This window comes from Oncorhynchus masou, unplaced genomic scaffold (genome assembly GCF_036934945.1).
Source record: "Oncorhynchus masou masou isolate Uvic2021 unplaced genomic scaffold, UVic_Omas_1.1 unplaced_scaffold_2544, whole genome shotgun sequence".
In the NCBI taxonomy this organism is placed as follows: Eukaryota; Metazoa; Chordata; class Actinopteri; order Salmoniformes; family Salmonidae; genus Oncorhynchus; species Oncorhynchus masou.
The window spans coordinates 1-23,168 of NW_027008994.1; the positions used below are offsets into that span (position 1 = coordinate 1).

At 49.7% G+C, this 23,168-nt stretch overlaps 1 protein-coding gene across 1 annotated transcript in view; it reads right to left on the reverse strand.

The window, feature by feature from the left end:
* Positions 1–522: 522 nt before the first annotated feature.
* The window catches only part of LOC135533640 (E3 ubiquitin-protein ligase znrf3-like), a gene marked incomplete at its 3' end in the record, with an annotated part of 39,894 nt that continues 17,248 nt past the window's right edge, over positions 523–23,168 (reverse strand). Inside the window, exons 3-5 of the mRNA XM_064960929.1 lie at positions 11,210–11,341; positions 8,765–8,875; positions 523–690 (exon numbers count right to left, since the gene is read on the reverse strand). Coding sequence (XP_064817001.1) covers positions 523–690; positions 8,765–8,875; positions 11,210–11,341 — 411 coding nt within the window. The remainder of the gene's footprint in view (positions 691–8,764; positions 8,876–11,209; positions 11,342–23,168) is intronic.

Sequence of the window (23,168 nt, forward strand, 5' to 3'; positions counted from 1 at the left end):
GGTAGGGGGACAGGGGAGAGAAGGAGTGAAGGAGAAGGGGACGGGACCAGTTAAGGTTAGTAAAGGCTGACAATATCTAAGGACATGATTGGTGTTTGATGGGTGAACGGCTAACAGCTACCAGCAGAGCAGCAAGGTTTCTCTTCTTCACATTATTATACAGCAACACTGAACAGCTCTCCCTCCACCTCTATCCCCCTCCCCTTCCTTCCCCCTCTCCTTCTCCCTCCCTCCTCCCCCCCTCTCTCCTTCCTCGCCCCCACCTCTTTCTCCCTCTCCCCCTCCCTCCTTTTCCCCCTCCTCCCCTCCTTCCCTAACCCTCTGACCTCTCTACCTCCTTCCCTCCCACCCTTGCTCCCTCCCTCGATTAGATTCCAGAATACATATTTCTACAGACTTCTTAAACCAAATTCAGCTTCTGACCATGCTTTTTTGTTCCTGAAGCTAACTCCTTTCTGGCCACTGTTTTTCTGAACAGTGTGTGTGTGTTTCTATGAAGTGTGTGTGTGTTCTGTCTCATACCTCTCCATCTATGTACTTCTCCAGACAGATGGCACAGTCAGAGGTGGAGCTACTGCTCAGTGAATCAGACACTCCGTAGCTGCTCTCACGCTGACCCTTGGCCTTGGCCTTGAACTTCCTGGTCTCCATCTTCTCCAGGGCCTGGATGGCCATCCTATTCATAGAACTCTGTAGAGGTGGAGGAGAGAGGAGAGGGGGGGGGCAGAGGGTTAGACTGGGGTGATACACAGGTATGCAGTGTTGCTGGGGATGGAAGTGGGGTGAGGACAGAAGGTTGATGGCTGGGGAGGGGAGCAGAGGACAGAGAGTTGGTGGCTGGGGAGAGGAATAGAGGACAGAGGACAGAGTGTTGGTGGCTGGGGAGAGGAATAGAGGACAGAGGACAGAGTGTTGGTGGCTGGGGAGAGGACAGAGGAGGAGAGGACAGAGTGTTGGTGGCTGTGGAGAGGTGCAGAGGACAGTGGACAGAGAGTTGGTGGCTGGGGAGAGGAGCAGAGGAGCAGAGGACAGAGTGTTGGTGGCTGGGGAGAGGACAGAGGACAGAGAGTTGGTGGCTGAGGAGAGGAATAGAGGACAGAGAGTTGGTGGCTAAGGATAGGACAGAGGACAGAGGACAGAGAGTTGGTGGCTGTGGAGAGGTGCAGAGGACAGTGGACAGAGAGTTGGTGGCTGGGGAGAGGAGCAGAGGAGCAGAGGACAGAGTGTTGGTGGCTGGGGAGAGGACAGAGGACAGAGAGTTGGTGGCTGAGGATAGGACAGAGGACAGAGGGCAGAGAGTTGGTGGCTGGGGAGAGGAGCAGAAGATAGAGAGTTGGTGGCTGGGGATAGGACAGAGGACAGAGGGCAGAGAGTTGGTGGCTGGGGAGAGGAGCAGAGGAGCAGAGGACAGAGTGTTGGTGGCTGGGGAGAGGACAGAGGACAGAGAGTTGGTGGCTGAGGATAGGACAGAGGACAGAGGGCAGAGAGTTGGTGGCTGTGGAGAGGACAGAGGACAGAGATTTGGTGGCTGGGGAGAGGACAGAGGACAGAGAGTTGGTGGCTGGGGAGAGGAGCAGAAGATAGAGAGTTGGTGGCTGAGGATAGGACAGAGGACAGAGGGCAGAGAGTTGGTGGCTGTGGAGAGGACAGAGGACAGAGATTTGGTGGCTGGGGAGAGGACAGAGGGCAGAGAGTTGGTGGCTGGGGACAGGAGCAGAAGATAGAGAGTTGGTGGCTGGGGACAGAAGCAGAAGACAGAGAGTTGGTGGTTGGGGAGACGACAGAGGATAGAGAGTTGGTGGCTGAGGAGAGGACAGAGGACAGAGGGCAGAGAGTTGGTGGCTGTGGAGAGGACAGAGGACAGAGATTTGGTGGCTGGGGAGAGGTCAGAGGACAGAGAGTTGGTGGCTGGGGAGAGGAGCAGAAGATAGAGAGTTGGTGGCTGGGGACAGGAGCAGAAGACAGAGAGTTGGTGGTTGGGGAGACGACAGAGGATAGAGAGTTGGTGGCTGAGGAGAGGACAGAGGACAGAGGACAGAGAGTTGGTGGCTGTGGAGAGGACAGAGGACAGAGATTTGGTGGCTGGGGAGAGGTCAGAGGACAGAGAGTTGGTGGCTGGGGAGAGGAGCAGAAGATAGAGAGTTGGTGGCTGGGGACAGGAGCAGAAGACAGAGAGTTGGTGGTTGGGGAGAGGACTGGGGACAGAGAGTTGGTGGCTGAGGAGAGGAGCAGAGGACAGAGGACAGAGAGTTGGTGGCTGGGGAGAGGACAGAGGACAGAGAGTTGGTGGCTGGGGAGAGGAGCAGAGGACAGAGAGTTGGTGGCTGGGGAGAGGAGTAGAGGACAGAGAGTTGGTGGCTGGGGAGTGGAGCAGACGACAGAGAGTTGGTGGCTGGGGAGAGGAGTAGAGGACAGAGAGTTGGTGGCTGGGGACAGGAGCAGAGGACAGAGAGTTGGTGGCTGGGGAGAGGAGAAGAGGACAGAGGACAGAGAGTTGGTGGCTGGGGAGAGGACAGAGGACAGAGAGTTGGTGGCTGAGGAGAGGGGCAGAAGACAGAAAGTTGGTGGCTGGGGAGAGGAGCAGAGGACAGAGAGTTGGTGGCTGGGGAGAGGAGCAGAGGACAGAGGACAGAGACTTGGTGGCTGGGGAGAGGACAGAGGACAGAGAGTTGGTGGCTGGGGAGAGGAGCAGAGGACAGAGAGTTGGTGGCTGGGGAGAGGAGCAGAGGACAGAGGACAGAGACTTGGTGGCTGGGGAGAGGACAGAGGACAGAGAGTTGGTGGCTGGGGAGAGGAGCAGATGACAGAGAGTTGGTGGCTGGGGAGAGGAGCAGAGGACAGAGAGTTGGTGGCTGGGGAGAGGAGTAGAGGACAGAGAGTTGGTGGCTGGGGAGTGGAGCAGACGACAGAGAGTTGGTGGCTGGGGACAGGAGTAGAGGACAGAGAGTTGGTGGCTGGGGAGCGGAGTAGAGGACAGAGAGTTGGTGGCTGGGGACAGGAGCAGAGGACAGAGAGTTGGTGGATGGGGACAGGAGCAGAGGACAGAGAGTTGGTGGCTGGGGACAGGAGCAGAGGACAGAGAGTTGGTGGCTGGGGACAGGAGCAGAGGACAGAGAGTTGGTGGCTGGGGACACGAGCAGAGGACAGAGAGTTGGTGGCTGGGGAGAGGAGTAGAGGACAGAGAGTTGGTGGCTGGGGAGAGGAGTAGAGGACAGAGAGTTGGTGGCTGGGGACAGGAGCAGAGGACAGAGAGTAGGTGGCTGGAGACAGGAGCAGAGGACAGAGAGTTGGTGGCTGGGGACAGGAGCAGAGGACAGAGAGTTGGTGGCTGGGGACAGGAGCAGAGGACAGAGAGTTGGTGGCTGGGGAGAGGAGTAGAGGACAGAGGACAGAGAGTTGGTGGCTGGGGAGAGGACAGAGGACAGAGAGTCGGTGGCTGAGGAGAGGGGCAGAGGACAGAGGACAGAGACTTGGTGGCTGGGGAGAGGACAGAGGACAGAGAGTTGGTGGCTGGGGAGAGGAGCAGAGGACAGAGAGTTGGTGGCTGGGGAGAGGAGCAGAGGACAGAGAGTTGGTGGCTGGGGAGAGGAGCAGAGGACAGAGAGTTGGTGGCTGGGGAGAGGAATAGAGGACAGAGAGTTGGTGGCTGGGGAGAGGAGTAGAGGACAGAGAGTTGGTGGCTGGGGACAGGAGCAGAGGACAGAGAGTAGGTGGCTGGAGACAGGAGCAGAGGACAGAGAGTTGGTGGCTGGGGACAGGAGCAGAGGACAGAGAGTTGGTGGCTGGGGACAGGAGCAGAGGACAGAGAGTTGGTGGCTGGGGAGAGGAGTAGAGGACAGAGGACAGAGAGTTGGTGGCTGGGGAGAGGACAGAGGACAGAGAGTCGGTGGCTGAGGAGAGGGGCAGAGGACAGAGGACAGAGACTTGGTGGCTGGGGAGAGGACAGAGGACAGAGAGTTGGTGGCTGGGGAGAGGAGCAGAGGACAGAGAGTTGGTGGCTGGGGAGAGGAGCAGAGGACAGAGAGTTGGTGGCTGGGAGAGGAGCAGAGGACAGAGAGTTGGTGGCTGGGGAGAGGAATAGAGGACAGAGAGTTGGTGGCTGGGGAGTGGAGCAGACGACAGAGAGTTGGTGGCTGGGGACAGGAGTAGAGGACAGAGAGTTGGTGGCTGGGGAGAGGAGTAGAGGACAGAGAGTTGGTGGCTGGGGACAGGAGCAGACGACAGAGAGTTGGTGGCTGGGGAGAGGAGTAGAGGACAGAGAGTTGGTGGCTGGGGACAGGAGCAGAGGACAGAGAGTTGGTGGCTGGGGAGAGGAGCAGAGGACAGAGGACAGAGAGTTGGTGGCTGGGGAGAGGACAGAGGACAGAGAGTTGGTGGCTGAGGAGAGGGGCAGAAGACAGAAAGTTGGTGGCTGGGGAGAAGAGCAGAGGACAGAGAGTTGGTGGCTGGGGAGAGGAGCAGAGGACAGAGGACAGAGACTTGGTGGCTGGGGAGAGGACAGAGGACAGAGAGTTGGTGGCTGGGGAGAGGAGCAGAGGACAGAGAGTTGGTGGCTGGGGAGAGGAGCAGAGGACAGAGAGTTGGTGGCTGGGGAGAGGAGCAGAGGACAGAGAGTTGGTGGCTGGGGAGAGGAGTAGAGGACAGAGAGTTGGTGGCTGGGGAGTGGAGCAGACGACAGAGAGTTGGTGGCTGGGGACAGGAGCAGAGGACAGAGAGTTGGTGGCTGGGGACAGGAGCAGAGGACAGAGAGTTGGTGGCTGGGGACAGGAGCAGAGGACAGAGAGTTGGTGGCTGGGGACAGGAGCAGAGGACAGAGAGTTGGTGGCTGGGGACAGGAGCAGAGGACAGAGAGTTGGTGGCTGGGGACAGGAGCAGAGGACAGAGAGTTGGTGGCTGGGGAGAGGAGTAGAGGACAGAGAGTTGGTGGCTGGGGAGAGGAGCAGACGACAGAGAGTTGGTGGCTGGGGACAGGAGTAGAGGACAGAGAGTTGGTGGCTGGGGAGCGGAGTAGAGGACAGAGAGTTGGTTGCTGGGGACAGGAGCAGAGGACAGAGAGTTGGTGGCTGGGGACAGGAGCAGAGGACAGAGAGTTGGTGGCTGGGGACAGGAGCAGAGGACAGAGAGTTGGTGGCTGGGGACAGGAGCAGAGGACAGAGAGTTGGTGGCTGGGGACAGGAGCAGAGGACAGAGAGTTGGTGGCTGGGGACAGGAGCAGAGGACAGAGAGTTGGTGGCTGGGGAGAGGAGTAGAGGACAGAGAGTTGGTGGCTGGGGAGAGGAGTAGAGGACAGAGAGTTGGTGGCTGGGGACAGGAGCAGACGACAGAGAGTTGGTGGCTGGGGAGAGGAGTAGAGGACAGAGAGTTGGTGGCTGGGGACAGGAGCAGAGGACAGAGAGTTGGTGGCTGGGGAGAGGAGCAGAGGACAGAGGACAGAGAGTTGGTTGCTGGGGAGAGGACAGAGGACAGAGAGTTGGTGGCTGAGGAGAGGGGCAGAAGACAGAAAGTTGGTGGCTGGGGAGAAGAGCAGAGGACAGAGAGTTGGTGGCTGGGGAGAGGAGCAGAGGACAGAGGACAGAGACTTGGTGGCTGGGGAGAGGACAGAGGACAGAGAGTTGGTGGCTGGGGAGAGGAGCAGAGGACAGAGAGTTGGTGGCTGGGGAGAGGAGCAGATGACAGAGAGTTGGTGGCTGGGGAGAGGAGCAGAGGACAGAGAGTTGGTGGCTGGGGAGAGGAGTAGAGGACAGAGAGTTGGTGGCTGGGGAGTGGAGCAGACGACAGAGAGTTGGTGGCTGGGGACAGGAGTAGAGGACAGAGAGTTGGTGGCTGGGGAGCGGAGTAGAGGACAGAGAGTTGGTGGCTGGGGACAGGAGCAGAGGACAGAGAGTTGGTGGCTGGGGACAGGAGCAGAGGACAGAGAGTTGGTGGCTGGGGACAGGAGCAGAGGACAGAGAGTTGGTGGCTGGGGACAGGAGCAGAGGACAGAGAGTTGGTGGCTGGGGACAGGAGCAGAGGACAGAGAGTTGGTGGCTGGGGAGAGGAGTAGAGGACAGAGAGTTGGTGGCTGGGGAGAGGAGTAGAGGACAGAGAGTTGGTGGCTGGGGACAGGAGCAGAGGACAGAGAGTTGGTGGCTGGAGACAGGAGCAGAGGACAGAGAGTTGGTGGCTGGGGACAGGAGCAGAGGACAGAGAGTTGGTGGCTGGGGACAGGAGCAGAGGACAGAGAGTTGGTGGCTGGGGAGAGGAGCAGAGGACAGAGGACAGAGAGTTGGTGGCTGGGGAGAGGACAGAGGACAGAGAGTTGGTGGCTGAGGAGAGGGGCAGAGGACAGAGGACAGAGACTTGGTGGCTGGGGAGAGGACAGAGGACAGAGAGTTGGTGGCTGGGGAGAGGAGCAGAGGACAGAGAGTTGGTGGCTGGGGAGAGGAGCAGAGGACAGAGAGTTGGTGGCTGGGGAGAGGAGCAGAGGACAGAGAGTTGGTGGCTGGGGAGAGGAGTAGAGGACAGAGAGTTGGTGGCTGGGGAGTGGAGCAGACGACAGAGAGTTGGTGGCTGGGGACAGGAGTAGAGGACAGAGAGTTGGTGGCTGGGGAGCGGAGTAGAGGACAGAGAGTTGGTGGCTGGGGACAGGAGCAGAGGACAGAGAGTTGGTGGCTGGGGACAGGAGCAGAGGACAGAGAGTTGGTGGCTGGGGACAGGAGCAGAGGACAGAGAGTTGGTGGCTGGGGACAGGAGCAGAGGACAGAGAGTTGGTGGCTGGGGACAGGAGCAGAGGACAGAGAGTTGGTGGCTGGGGACAGGAGCAGAGGACAGAGAGTTGGTGGCTGGGGAGAGGAGTAGAGGACAGAGAGTTGGTGGCTGGGGAGAGGAGTAGAGGACAGAGAGTTGGTGGCTGGGGACAGGAGCAGAGGACAGAGAGTTGGTGGCTGGGGACAGGAGCAGAGGACAGAGAGTTGGTGGCTGGGGACAGGAGCAGAGGACAGAGAGTTGGTGGCTGGGGACAGGAGCAGAGGACAGAGAGTTGGTGGCTGGGGAGAGGAGTAGAGGACAGAGAGTTGGTGGCTGGGGACAGGAGCAGAGGACAGAGAGTTGGTGGCTGGGGACAGGAGCAGAGAACAGAGAGTTGGTGGCTGGGGACAGGAGCAGAGGACAGAGAGTTGGTGGCTGGGGACAGTAGCAGAGGACAGAGAGTAGGTGGCTGGGGAGAGGGGGACGGTTTATAACAATATCTGTAGTAGAAACCACGTGTTTGATTCACTTCTTTCTGGTCCAAGCATAACTATGAGCCTATCCTCCTACTTAAAGTGGCAACAGCCACCACTGATATACAGGTGCATGTACAGGTGCACCACTGATATACAGCGTGTCCTCAGCATGCCCGTGTCAACTTCAATATTTCTACATAATTTTCCTTCCTCGTGAGCCATCTATTGTGTGAAGTGCACCAGTCCCTCCTGCAGCAAAGCACCCCAAAAACATGATGCTGCCACCCCTGTGTTTCATGGTTGGGATGGTGATCTTCGGCTTGCAAGCATCCCCTTTTTCCTCCAAACATAACGATGGTCATTATGGCCAAACAGTTCTATTTTTGTTCCATCAGACCAGAGGACATTTCTCCAAAAAGTACGATCTTTGTCCCCATGTGCATTTACAAACCAGTTGCAAACCGTGAAGGAGTGCCTCCTTCACTCACGCCGCCAAACTTACCCTAGTAAAACGGACTATCCTACCGATCCTCGACTTCGGCGATGTCATCTACAAAATAGCTTCCAATACTCTACTCAGCAAACTGGATGCAGTCTATCACAGTGCCATCCGTTTTGTTACCAAATCACCTTATACCACCCACCATTGTGACCTGTATGCTCTTGTCGGCTGGCCCTCACTACATATTCGTGGCCAGACCCACTGGCTCCAGGTCATCTATAAGTCTATGCTAGGTAAAGCTCCGCCTTATCTCAGCTCACTGGTCACGATAACAACACACACCCATAGTACACGTTCCTCACTGATCATCCCCAAAGCCAACACCTCATTTGGCTGCCTTTCCTTCCAGTTCTCTGCTGCCAGTGACTGGAACGAATGGCGAAAATCGCTGAAGCTGGAGACTTATATTTCCCTCACTAACTTTAAACATCAACTATCTGAGCACCTAACCGATCGCTGCAGCTGTACATAGCCCATCTGTAAATAGCCCAACCAATCTACCTACCTCATCCCCATACTGTTTTTATTTACCTTTCTGCTCTTTTGCACACCAGTATCTCTACTTGCACATCATCATCTGCTCATTTATCACTCCAGTGTTTATCTGCTAAATAGTAATTATTCACTACTATGGCCTATTTATTGCCTACCTCCTCATGCCTTTTACACACACTGTATATAGACTTTATTTTTTCTACTGTGTCATTGACTTGTTTATTGTGTTATTGGCTTGTTTATTGCATGTGTAACTCTGTGTTGTTGTCTGTGTCACACTGCTTTGCTTTATCTTGGCCAGGTCGCAGTTGCAAATGAGAACAGCCTAGGAACAGTGGGTTAACTGCCTGTTCAGGGGCAGAACGGGCAGTTACGAGTCCAACGCTCTAACCACTAGGCTACCCTGCCACCCCATGACTTGTGTCATGAACAAAGTAGGTTTCCTAACCGACTTGCCAAAACTGTAGTTTGTTAACAAGACATTTGTGGAGTGTTGAAAAACTAGTTTTAATGACTCCAACCTGAGTGTATGTAAACTTCCAATTGTGTGTGTGTGTGTCCTCACCTGGCTTCTTCTCTGTTTTAGTTTGATCTTGATGAGCAGCACGAGGCAGACCAGAGACACCACTACGAAGAAGGCCAGGAAGATCCCCATGTCAAAGTACTCTGTAGGCTGCTGTAGAAACACACCGGGGAGAGACTGATTTAGAAATATACAGCCAAAGGAAGAAAACCACGCACACACACACACACACACACACACACACACACACACACACACACACACACACACACACACACACACACACACACACACACACACACACGACTTCTGCTACTTATTCCTACACAATGTCTATTAATTATTGGCCAATTGCCAGGCACATAAATCTCCCATTTCAATTCGTTCAAGTGCCTCCTTGTATTGTATTTGTGCCAAAAATGTATCCTATTTTTTTGTGTTTTTTACAATCACTTTGGCACTAATTTCAGAGCCATTTAGTCATTCACTTGTAACACAAGCTGTCCAACGTTCAAAACATTGCATTGTACATTCATATCGTTAAAGAAACCTTGCACTTGCAGAATCATTGGTTCAAATAACTAATTTATCATGAAATACCATAGGAACATTAATTTAGATCATCCACAAACAAGATACCGACAGTTTCACTGCGTAGTTGGGGTGGTAGCGTAGCCTAGTGGTTAGAGCGTTGGACTAGTAACCGGAAGGTTACAAGTTCAAACCCCCGAGCTGACAAGGTACAAATCTGTCGTTCTGCCCCTGAACAGGCAGTTAAACCACTGTTCCTTGGCCGTCATTGACAATAAAAATTTGTTCTTAACTGACTTGCCTAGTAAAATAAATAAATAAAAAATATTGTAGTACAAAATATGTGATACGTGTTTCATTATGGTACTACACGTAAATACATCACTGTAAAATGACTAGTAGAGAGAATACTACAGACATTGTGGAATTATTGAACAAAATCTGACATTTATTGATGAAATACAATAAAATCACTCATAGGTTTCTTTGAATCAAAGCAAAAATAATTAGCTACAAAAAAGAAAAAACTACAGTTAAATATCACATGCAGTGTTCCTCACCACTGTAGACCACTGAAACAGTATGGAATGAGGGCATGACCACTGAAACAGTCTGGAATGAGGGCATGACCACTGAAACAGTCTGGAATGAGGGCATGACCACTGAAACAGTCTGGAATGAGGGCATGACCACTGAAACAGTCTGGTATGAGGGCATGACCACTGAAACAGTCTGGAATGAGGGCATGACCACTGAAACAGTCTGGTATGAGGGCATGACCCCTGAAACAGTCTGGAATGAGGGCATGACCACTGAAACAGTCTGGAATGAGGGCATGACCACTGAAACAGTCTGGAATGAGGGCATGACCACTGAAACAGTCTGGAATGAGGGCATGACCACTGAAACAGTCTGGTATGAGGGCATGACCACTGAAACAGTCTGGAATGAGGGCATGACCACTGAAACAGTCTGGTATGAGGGCATGACCCTGAAACAGTCTGGAATGAGGGCATGACCACTGAAACAGTCTGGAATGAGGGCATGACCACTGAAACAGTCTGGAATGAGGGCATGACCACTGAAACAGTCTGGAATGAGGGCATGACCACTGAAACAGTCTGGAATGAGGGCATGAACACTGAAACAGTCTGGAATGAGGGCATGACCCCTGAAACAGTCTGGTATGAGGGCATGACCCCTGAAACAGTCTGGAATGAGGGTATGACCACTGAAACAGTCTGGAATGAGGGCATGACCACTGAAACAGTCTGGAATGAGGGCATGACCCCTGAAACAGTCTGGAATGAGGGCATGACCACTGAAACAGTCTGGAAGAACAAATCATATACACATCATGTGTTGATGACTAATAAACACACACAGGGATTGAATAACAGAACTGGGCATAGATGCACCTCTGGCTACATCCATTGATAAATTGACTGTGTGAAATTGAAATGTGAAATAACTAAGAATAGAGAGTGGCTCAGATTTCCCTGTTAGAGTGTCTTCCCATGTCTGAAGCTGTTAGCTGTGGGACTCGAGTCAGTCAATGCTTTGTGAAGTGTGACAGTAGGGTTTAATTGGGAGTCATAATAACTAAAATATGTCTTGGCTTGTGTATTCACTTGCAATTGTGCGCACACACACACACACACACACGCATAAACACGCACGCACGCACACACACACGCGCACGTGCACACACACGCACACTCACGCGCACACACACACACTCACGCACGCGATCGCACACACACACGCACACGCACACACACACACACACATAGGCTACATGTTAAAGCATTGGTCCATCTGTCGATGTGCCCTTGAGCAAGGCACTTACTCCAGGGGCGCCGTGCTACTATGGCTGACCCTGTAAAACAACGCATTACACTGCACCTATCTGGTGTATGTGACAATAATACATCTATATATATTTTTAATGTTTACCCTCGGTGGTCTGTGCTGGATCCTGGCGCGGGCCACTTTCTGCTTGTTGACTATGTTCATCAGCTTAACAGCATCGGCCCCCTTCACATAAACCACCGGCCTCTTCAGAGGGTCCTCTGCTAACTTGTTTAGCTACGGGAGAGGAAAACACACAGACACGCACACATTAGGAGAGGAGAACACACACACACGCACATTAGGAGAGGAGAACTAACACACACACGCACATTAGGAGAGGAGAACACACACACACATTAGGAGAGGAGAACACACACACGCACATTAGGAGAGGAGAACACACACACATTAGGAGAGGAGAACTAACACACACACGCACATTAGGAGAGGAGAACACACACACACACATTAGGAGAGGAGAACACACACACATGCACATTAGGAGAGGAGAACACACACACACACACATTAGGAGAGGAGAACACACACACACACACATTAGGAGAGGAGAACACACACACGCACATAAGGAGAGGAGAACACACACACACACACATTATGAGAGGAGAACACACGCACACACATTAGGAGAGGAGAACACACACACACACATTAGGAGAGGAGAACACACACACACACATTAGGAGAGGAGAACACACACACACACACATTAGGAGAGGAGAACTAACACACACACGCACATTAGGAGAGGAGAACACACACACGCACATAGGGAGAGGAGAACACACACACGCACATTAGGAGAGGAGAACACACACACGCACATAGGGAGAGGAGAACACACACACGCACATTAGGAGAGGAGAACACACACACACGCACATTAGGAGAGGAGAACACACACACGCACATAGGGAGAGGAGAACACACACACGCACATTAGGAGAGGAGAACACACACACGCACATAGGGAGAGGAGAACACACACACGCACATTAGGAGAGGAGAACACACACACACGCACATTAGGAGAGGAGAACACACACACACGAACATTAGGAGAGGAGAACACACACACACACGCACATTAGGAGAGGAGAACACACACACACGCACATTAGGAGAGGAGAACACACACACGCACATTAGGAGAGGAGAACACACACACACACATTAGGAGAGGAGAACACACACACACGCACATTAGGAGAGGAGAACACACACACACCTTAGGAGAGGAGAACACACACACACGCACATTAGGAGAGGAGAACACACACACACATTAGGAGAGGAGAACACACACACGCACATTAGGAGAGGAGAACATACACACACGCACATTAGGAGAGGAGAACACACACACACATTAGGAGAGGAGAACACACACACACGCACATTAGGAGAGGAGAACACACACACACATTAGGAGAGGAGAACACACGCACGCACATTAGGAGAGGAGAACACACACACACGCACATTAGGAGAGGAGAACTAACACACACACACATTAGGAGAGGAGAACACACACACGCACATTAGGAGAGGAGAACACACACACACGCACATTAGGAGAGGAGAACACACACACACACACATTAGGAGAGGAGAACACACACACACGCACATTAGGAGAGGAGAACACACACATACATTAGGAGAGGAGAACACACACACACGCACATTAGGAGAGGAGAACACACACACGCACATTAGGAGAGGAGAACACACACACACGCACATTAGGAGAGGAGAACACACACACACACACACACATTAGGAGAGGAGAACACACACACACGCACATTAGGAGAGGAGAACACACACACATTAGGAGAGGAGAACACACACACACATTAGGAGAGGAGAACACACACACACGCACATTAGGAGAGGAGAACACACACACACACGCACATTAGGAGAGGAGAACACACACACACGCACAATAGGAGAGGAGAACACACACACACACATTAGGAGAGGAGAACACACATAACGCACATTAGGAGAGGAGAACACACACACACGCACATTAGGAGAGGAGAACACACACACACGCACATTAGGAGAGGAGAACACACACACACACATTAGGAGAGGAGAACACACACACACACACACACACATTAGGAGAGGATAACACACACACACGCACATTAGGAGAGGAGAACACACACACACACACATTAGGAGAGGAGAACACACACACACACACATTAGGAGAGGAGAACACACACACACACACACATTAGGAGAGGAGAACACACACACACACACACACATTAGGAGAGGAGAACACACACACGCACATTAGGAGAGGAGAACACACACACACGCACATTAGGAGAGGAGAACACACACACACATTAGGAGAGGAGAACACACACACACGCACATTAGGAGAGGAGAACACACACGCACATTAGGAGAGGAGAACACACACACGCACATTAGGAGAGGAGAACACACACACATTAGGAGAGGAGAACACACACACGCACATTAGGAGAGGAGAACACACACACACACACATTAGGAGAGGAGAACACACACACACATTAGGAGAGGAGAACACACACACACACATTAGGAGAGGAGAACACACACACACACATTAGGAGAGGAGAACACACACACGCACATTAGGAGAGGAGAACACACACACACGCACATTAGGAGAGGAGAACTAACACACACACAAGGACATGTACTGTATACAGGACAACACACACGTTAACGTTAATGATGGATAACAACAGTGTGCTCATCGTCAACATAGTCTCTCATTTAATCTCCTGTAGGATGGAGACAGAGAGAGAGAGAGTGAGAGAGAGTGAGAGAGAGAGAGAGAGAGAGAGAGAGTGAGAGAGAGAGAGAGAGAGAGAGACAGATAGAGAGAAGTGGAAACTGTGGTCATCCTCTACAGCGCGAGGGATGGAGGAGGGAGGGATGGAGGAGGCGGGAGGGATGGAGGAGGGAGGGATGGAGGAGGGAGGGAGAAATGGAGGAGGGAGAGATGGAGGAGGGAGGGATGGAGGAGGGAGGGAAGGCGGGAGGGAGGGATGGAAGAGGGAGAAATGGAGGAGGGAGGGAAGGAGGGATGGAGGAGGGAGGGCTAGAGGAAGGGATGGAGGATGGAGGGAGGCGTGAGGGAGGGTGAAATGGAGGACGGAGGGAGGGAGAAATGGAAGAGGGAGGGATGGAGGAGGGAGGGAAGGTGGGAGGGAGGGTGAAATGGAGGAGGGAGGGAGAAAAAGAGGAGGGGGAGGGGTAGTGGCAGGGAGTAATGGAGGAGTGAGGGAAGGAGGGAGAAAGGGAGGAGGAGGGAGGGAGGGATGGTGTGGAGGGAGGGAGGGAAAAATGGAGGAGGGAGGGTAGAAGGCAGGGAAGGAAGGACGGAGAGGGAGGGAAGTAAATTAATATCTATTTTCGTATTGATTTGTCCGTGCCATTTGACTTTGCACACAAGGTCAGAACAGCATATTGACTGCATGACAACTCATGTATGAAGAACTTTATGTAGATTCAACTTTATTTGGCTGTATTGGACACAGACTGGACAAAGAGCTTCTCTCTCTCTAGTCTGCCGTCCGTGGGCCTATGGTGGTGAAGGTAGACAACATTATCTCCTCCACACTAATCCTCAACACGGGGGCCCCACAAGGGTGCATCCTCAGCCCCCTCCTGTACTCCCTGTGACTATTAAAACTTACCCTAACCAGAAACCATGGATAGATGGCGGCATTCGCGCAAAACTGAAAGCGCGAACCACCGCATTTAACCATGTTTAGATGACTGGGAATATGGCCGAAGTCTCAGAGGGTGGGTCGCTCAGCCTAACGCATCATTGGCTGCACACTGACTGCCTTCCAGGACGCCTACAACACCAGGTTGAGGTTGCCTCTGTCCAAGGTTGGAAGATCATCAGGGACCCCAGCCACCGAACCATGTGCCGTTCTCCATGCTTCCATCACTCACGCGTGGGCAGTATAGGAGCATCGTGGCAGAAACTGTCAGACTGGCCAATAGTTTCTAGCCTCAGACCATCAGGCTGCTGAATAGCCACCACTAGTCAGCTACCTGTTCTCCCAGTCATCGTCCCCCCCCATATGGACATGTAAATGGTTACATTTGTAAATATTTTTTATATATATTATTATTTAGATTGTTTTATTCACTTGTCTTTTTGACCTGCAGTGTTGGAGCTCGGAGCTGAATAATTTCATTGTACCCAGCAATTACATCTGTGACTAATAAACTCATCTAATCAGTTTCTCTTTCAGCCTCCGTCCCTCCCTGCCCTCCGTACTCTCTACAGTCTCTCTAGTGGGACTCCTCCATTGGACTGATCCCCTCTGTTGTCTACTCCCTCCCTGCCCTCCGTACTCTCTACAGTCTTTCTAGTGGGACTCCTCCCTGCCCTCCGTACTCTCTACAGTCTCTCTAGTGGGACTCCTCCCTGCCCTCCGTACTCTCTACAGTCTTTCTAGTGGGACTCCTCCCTGCCCTCCGTACTCTCTACAGTCTTTCTAGTGGGACTCCTCCCTGCCCTCCGTACTCTCTATAGTCTCTCTAGTGGGACTCCTCCCTGCCCTCCGTACTCTCTATAGTCTCTCTAGTGGGACTCCTCCCTGCCCTCCGTACTCTCTACAGTCTCTCTAGTGGGACTCCTCCATTGGACTGAGCTCCTCTGTTGTCTGCTCCCTCCCTGCACCAGTCTGTCATTTAAAAATCCCAGGGGAAATACCAGAGATATTCACCATTTCTATTTCTTCCCCCTTTCCAAGTGAATTATGCTCTCTCTGATTAAAGTATCGCGTATGGCAATTTAACATCTCTGCCTCTGCTTCTGTTATTTTCCCCTGCAAGAGAGTCAATATAGACCAGGCTCTCAAAGGGCTAACACTGCTAGCATTGATGTCAATGTGATAATAGCGTTATGCAATACGTAAAGTATATACACCAGATACCTCATGATAAAGGACAGTATATTGTTGCTACCTCAGTTCAACCCAGGTATAAGAACTAAAGAACAAACTGAATGTGCATAGAAGATATATTCTCAATGTCAAACGGAACGTCTATAAAGTGCCTCTCCATGATCAAAAACCAACACGTTTAACTCAGCATTAAAGACTTTGATAATAAAATACATAAAGTTAGTAGATAGATCTTGTAAACAGGGAGAAAAAGAGGTCAAAAACATTAACTTCATAACCCTCCCTTGCTCCTAATTTCACCCGGAGGATATTAACTCTCTCTAACTCCTCCCCCCTCGGCCTTGTGTCTGTGCCGATTGGGCAGCTGCAACTGGAAACCCCTCTCAGGGGAATTTGACCTTGAGGGTTACGCTGACTTTCATGTGGTCCGCTCGCAAGCCTTTAATCTCTGCTACACTGCTGCTTACAGCCTGGAGGCCTGAACACAGAGGAACCTGCATGTCCGGGCCTGGTGCTGTGGGCCTGGCTGAATACCACAGGAGAATTCTTCTCGCTCTCTCTGACAACTCTGCTACTCCCTGCTGCCGCACCAGTGGAGGTGAGACTTCTGTATCACAGGCAGGAAGAGAGCTCTTTTCTGGATTTTGATCATTCGTGTGTATCGGTCTAATCCTGCTCTGCATGCATTATTTGGTGTTTTACATTGTACACTGAGGATATTTTTGCAGAATTCTGCATGCAGAGTCTCAGTTTGGTGTTTGTCCCATTTTGTGAATTATTGGTTTGGTGAGCGGACCCCAGACCTCACAACCATAAAGGGCAATGGGTTCTATAACTGATTCAAGTATTTTTTGCCAGATCCTAATTGGCCTCTCTCTCTCTCTCTCTCTTTCTCTCTATTTCTCTCTCCCTCTCTCTCTCTCCCCCCTCTCTCTCTCTCCCCCTCTCTCTCTCTCTCCCCCTCTCTCTCTCTCTCTCTCTCTCTCTCTCACTAAAACGCATTTGACTGAACAAAGTTCTCAGTTGCCTGGACTCATTTAGCTAATTAAGTCTGTTGTCAAAACCTTAAACCATTTCACATGGTAAAACACAATTTGCAGATCTCACTTAGACCTTTCAGCAAAACTCTAAACACATTCTCATTTTCAAAACACATTCTGCACTCCAATGCACATGTCATCCATACTGGTAAACACAAGTGGCAACAATCGAATACAAATAGAGAACATATGTCATTGATTGAACACAACCACTCAAAATTGATTTAACCTGTTTCAAATGATGCGACACAACCAATATAAGCCAGTTTAGAGAGCAAACAGGTTGTTGAAGGTGGGAAGGAGAAAGTCTGAGAATGGATACTGTAGTACAGTGCATTGTAGGCTGTATGCTGTAGTACAGTGCATTGTAGGCTGTATACTGTAGTACAGTGCATTGTAGGCTGTATACTGTAGTAGTGCATTGTAGGCTGTATACTGTAGTACAGTGCATTGTAGGCTGTATACTGTACAATGGACACATTGTGATGTCGACGAAGTGCTCTGGCCTGACCCAGCCCACAGACAAGAAGAAGCACAGTGATCACATGTTTACTCCTTTGATTTTTGTCCCTTTTACAGTTTTTTCCAACTGCTTACACACAAAATCTTTTCATGTCACACGATTTTTGAAACCTCTCACTCAAAGTGCAAAACTACACACCAAATATCCAAATCCAAAAGCTATTTTTCAGCCTTTGACTCAGTTGTCAATTGCATAAAACACTTTTTTCAAAACTCTACACACAATTCTCTATCTAAAACACAAAGATCTAACAGGAAGTGACTTGCTTTCCTTTACCAAACACAACCAATCGAAATGCTACACTTATTCACCAGGTCACACACACTCCTCACATGTGCAAACACTAATAGCTTAACTGATCACTAACCAATCACTGCTTTACTGTAGTATAGGCCTATAAATAGGTCAAAGGTCTGATTACCTGTTTTGAACAATGGATGCCAACAATGGACAGAGAGCAAGAGGAGTAGGGGGGAGAAGAAGAGGAAGAAGAGGACGAGGGCAAAGAAGAGAAGGAAGGAGAGCCATCTCTGATGAGATTAGGGCAACACTTGTTGATCATGTGATCAACCACGGTTTGACCATGAGAGAGGCTGGACTGAGAGTCCAGCCCAACTTGAGTCAATTTACAGTGGCGTCCATAATTCGAACCTTCAGAAATGACAATGTATGCCTGCATAGTATTGCATAAACATAAATTGTAACTCTATGCCGTCCATTTACTGCACTGCATTGAATGAATGAGGTTGGTTATCATACTGTACTACATTGAATGAATGAGGTTGGTTATCATGCTGTACTACATTGAATGAATGAGGTTGGTTATCATGCTGTACTACATTGAATGAATGAGGTTGGTTATCATGCTGTACTACATTGAATGAATGAGGTTGGTTATTATGCTGTACTACATTGAATGAATGAGGTTGGTTATCATGCTGTACTACATTGAATGAATGAGGATGGTTATCATGCTGTACTACATTGAATGAATGAGGTTGGTTATTATGCTGTACTACATTGAATGAATGAGGTTGGTTATCATGCTGTACTACATTGAATGAATGAGGTTGGTTATCATGCTGTACTACATTGAATGAATGAGGTTGGTTATTATGCTGTACTGCATTTTTCTGTACATTGTTTACAGTTCCTATGCTGAACACATACTGTGTTTGAATTCTGTACAGAGTGGAAAGGCAAAGACATCATGGAGGACGAGGACGCTTGTGTACAGATGCACAAGAGACTCCAATTATAAATATGGTTTTGGCCAACAATGCAATTAGGATTCGAGAGATAAGAGAGCATATCTTGAATAATGACACCATATTTACTGTAACAACATCAGTGCTGTAAGTCTGACGACCATACAACGCATCCTCCAACGGCCCCGAGTGACGATGAAACAACTTTACAAGGTGCCATTTGAGAGAAACTCTGACAGAGTCAAGAATATGCAACATGACTTTGTAGAGGTATGTACAGTGCCTTGCGAAAGTATTCGGCCCCCTTGAACTTTGCGACCTTTTGCCACATTTCAGGCTTCAAACATAAAAATATAAAACTGTATTTTTTTGTGAAGAATCAACAACAAGTGGGACACAATCATGAAGTGGAACGACATTTATTGGATATTTCAAACTTCTTTAACAAATCAAAAACTGAAAAATTTATATTTGTCATCCTTCTTTCCGGACCTTTTTTGGAATATCAATATATTCGTGTTTTTTTAGGTTAACGGTCAGAGCCCAGGTCTGACAGAACCTGTGAAGATGATCTAGGTGCTGCTGTAACCCCTCTTTAGTGGGAGACAGCAGCACCAGGTCATCTGCGTACAGCAGACACTTGGTTTCAGTGTTGTGTAGGGTGATACCAGGTGCTTCCGTACATTGATTTAATAACATCATATGTTTTCCCTCCAATAACGCATTCTATTAGTTTATAAAAAAGACCTTCATGCCAAATTGAATCAAATGCTTTCTTGAAATCTTCAAAACACGAGTAGATTTTGCTTTTGTTTTTGGTTAACTTGTTTGTCAATTAGAGTGTGGAGGGTGTAAATGTGGTCTGTTGTACGATAACTTGGCTTCTGGCTTCTGGCTTCTGCTCAGGTGAAATGGTGTAGTCTGCTATTTATAAAACTGCAGAGAATTTTCCCCAAGTTGCTTTTAACGCAAATTCCTCTGTAATTATTTGGGTCAAATTTGTCTCCATTTTTATAGATTGGTGTGATCAATCCCTGGTTCCAAATATCGGGGAAAATACCCGCAGTGGGGAAAATGTTGAAGAGTTTGAGTATAGCCAATTTGAATTTGTGGTCTGCATATTTGATGATTTCATTTAAAACAGCATCCGCACCACAGGCCTTTTTGGGTTGGAAAGTGCGTAGTTTTTCCAATAATTCTTCTTCTGTAATTGGGGTATCCACAGGATTCTGATAGTCTTTGACTGCTGATTCAAGGATTTGTAATATTTCTTGTATATCTTTTTGTTCTGGCCTCTTTGTTATATTGCTGTAGAGGGTTACAAAGTAATTTCTCCACATATCCCCATTTTGGACAGCCAGTTCCTCCTGATGAGGTTTGTTTCATTTATTCCAATTCTCCCAGAACAGTATTGCTTCAGTGTTTCCCCATATTGAAGGTGTATATTTTTGTTGCCTGTGTTTTTGATTAAACGTATTCCTCAATGACTTTCTTAGATTTTTGCAATCATTATCAAACCATTTTTCATTTTCTGTTATTTCTGGTTTGCTCTTATGCTTCTTTAGATTAGCCAAGGAGGCAAATTTGTCAAATATAACGTTTATGTTCCAAACAGCCAAATCTACACCTTCATAGCTGTAGGAGAATGTTAAGGCTAAAACGTGTGACGACCCTCCCACTCCGTCTGCTGTATTCTGTTTGTTCTTGTTTCCTTATTAGGATGCCGGTGGGCGGAGTTGGGGAGGGTCGTCAGCTACATGGGAAACACCTGGGCCAGGTGTGTCCCAGGATAAATAGACCTCCTCTACATTCATGGAGGAGACTCTCTCCATGCAGACACCATTGTAGATTGTGTTGTGGTTCTTGGTGGTCTTTTGTTTATTTGCTTTGGCACCTTTCAACAACCTGCATTATCACATTCATGCATGCAAAACACTCACTTACACTGCTGATTACTGATTACACACACCATTGTATATTATACTTAGTTACTTATTTAATAAATATATATACATTGCTACTCCTTATCTCCACGTTGTCTCCCTTTGTTACGGGCTTTGAGCCGGTTCGTGACAAGTTGTCCAGGAGAGATTGTAATTTTTGGCTAATAATTGCTTTTTGGTAGATGTCTGTACTGTTTGCACTCCATCTATAGGCCTGTTTAGTACCATGTAATTTATTATGCCGTGATGCTTCATGGTTGGGTTCCACTCTTCTCAGATACACTGTGATTTTACTGTGGTCTGAGAGAGGTGTCAGTGAGCTGACTGTGAAGGCTCTGAGAGAGGTGTCAGTGAGCTGACTGTGAAGGCTCTGAGAGAGGTGTCAGTGAGCTGACTGTGAAGGCTCTTGAGAGACTCAGGGTTTAGGTCGGTGAGGAAGTAATCTACAGTGCTGCTGCTGAAAGGATGAGCTGTAGGTGTACCTACCAAAAGAGTTCCCCCCCACCCTCCCTCTCTCTCTCTCTCTCTCTCTCAATTCAATTCAATTCAATTCAATTCAAGGGCTTTATTGGCATGGGAAACCTGTGTTAACATTGCCAAAGCAAGTGAGGTAGATAATATATAAAGTGAATCTCTCTCTCTCTCTGTATTCAGTCCCAGGGTCCTTAGCTTAGTGATGAGCTTGGAGCTGAGCTGTAGTCAATGAACAACATTCTCACATAGGTGTCCTTCTGTCCAAGTGGGAAAGTGTGGAGTGTGATTATTATTATTTGACCCTACTGGTCATCTATGAACATTTGAACATCTTGACCATGTTCTGTTATAATCTCCACCCGGCTGTCACGGCCATCGAAAGAACTGGACCAAAGCGCAGCGTGGTGAGCATACATTCTTCCTTTATTTAAAATGACGCCAACAAAACAATAAACCATAGAAATGACTGTGAAGCTTAAAGGCTATAGTGCCACAAACAAAGACAACTTCCCACACAGAAAGGAGGGAAAAGGACTACCTATGTATGGTTCCCAATCAGACACAACGATAGACAGCTGTCCCTGACTGAGAACCATACCCAGCCAAACACAAAGAAATACAAAAACATAGAAAATAGAACATAGAATGCCCACCCAAATCACACCCTGACCAAACCCAAAATAGAGACATAAAAAGCTCTAAGGTCAGGGCATGACACCGGCACAGCCAGAAGAGGACTGGCCACCCCTCATAGCCTGGTTCCTCTCTAGGTTTCTTCCTAGGTTCTGGCCTTTCTAGAGAGTTTTTCCAAGCCACCGTACGTCTACACCTCCAATAAATTTGATTGATTGATTGGAGTGCAATAGCGATTGCGTCAACAAACCCCCCAAAAAATCACACCTTCTCCTCCATGCTTCACGGTGGGAACAACACATGCGGAGATCATCCGTTCACTTACTCAAGCTACGTGAATATTATCCATGGCCTTGTTCAGCCAAGTTTCCTAGAAACATATTACAGTTCTTCAGGATAGTCTTGAACGGATCTCGCCCAGTTTGTTCTCTAGTGGTTCATTCGCTAATAGAACATCGGGAAGAGACGGTTTATTTACAGTCGTAGTTTCATCCGGGTGCCCGTATGTCGTCCTCTATCGCCGTCTCTTTCTCTTCAGAGTGTCGGGGAGGGAGGGCCTGGTCCGAGGTGAGCCGTATGTCCTGCTCTATCGCCGTCTCTTTCTCTTCAGAGTGTCGGGGAGGGAGGGCCTGGTCCGAGGTGAGCCGTATGTCGTCCTCTATCGCCGTCTCTTTCTCTTCAGAGTGTCGGGGAGGGAGGGCCTGGTCCGAGGTGAGCCGTATGTCGTCCTCTATCGCCGTCTCTTTCTCTTCAGAGTGTTGGGGAGGGAGGGCCTGGTCCGAGGTGAGCCGTATGTCGTCCTCTATCGCCGTCTCTTTCTCTTCAGAGTGTCGGGGAGGGAGGGCCTGGTCCGAGGTGAGCCGTATGTCCTGCTCTATCGCCGTCTCTTTCTCTTCAGAGTGTCGGGGAGGGAGGGCCTGGTCCGAGGTGAGCCGTATGTCGTCCTCTATCGCCGTCTCTTTCTCTTCAGAGTGTCGGGGAGGGAGGGCCTGGTCCGAGGTGAGCCGTATGTCGTCCTCTATCGCCGTCTCTTTCTCTTCAGAGTGTCGGGGAGGGAGGGCCTGGTCCGAGGTGAGCCGTATGTCCTGCTCTATCGCCGTCTCTTTCTCTTCAGAGTGTCGGGGAGGGAGGGCCTGGTCCGAGGTGAGCCGTATGTCGTCCTCTATCGCCGTCTCTTTCTCTTCAGAGTGTCGGGGAGGGAGGGCCTGGTCCGAGGTGAGCCGTATGTCGTCCTCTATCGCCGTCTCTTTCTCTTCAGAGTGTTGGGGAGGGA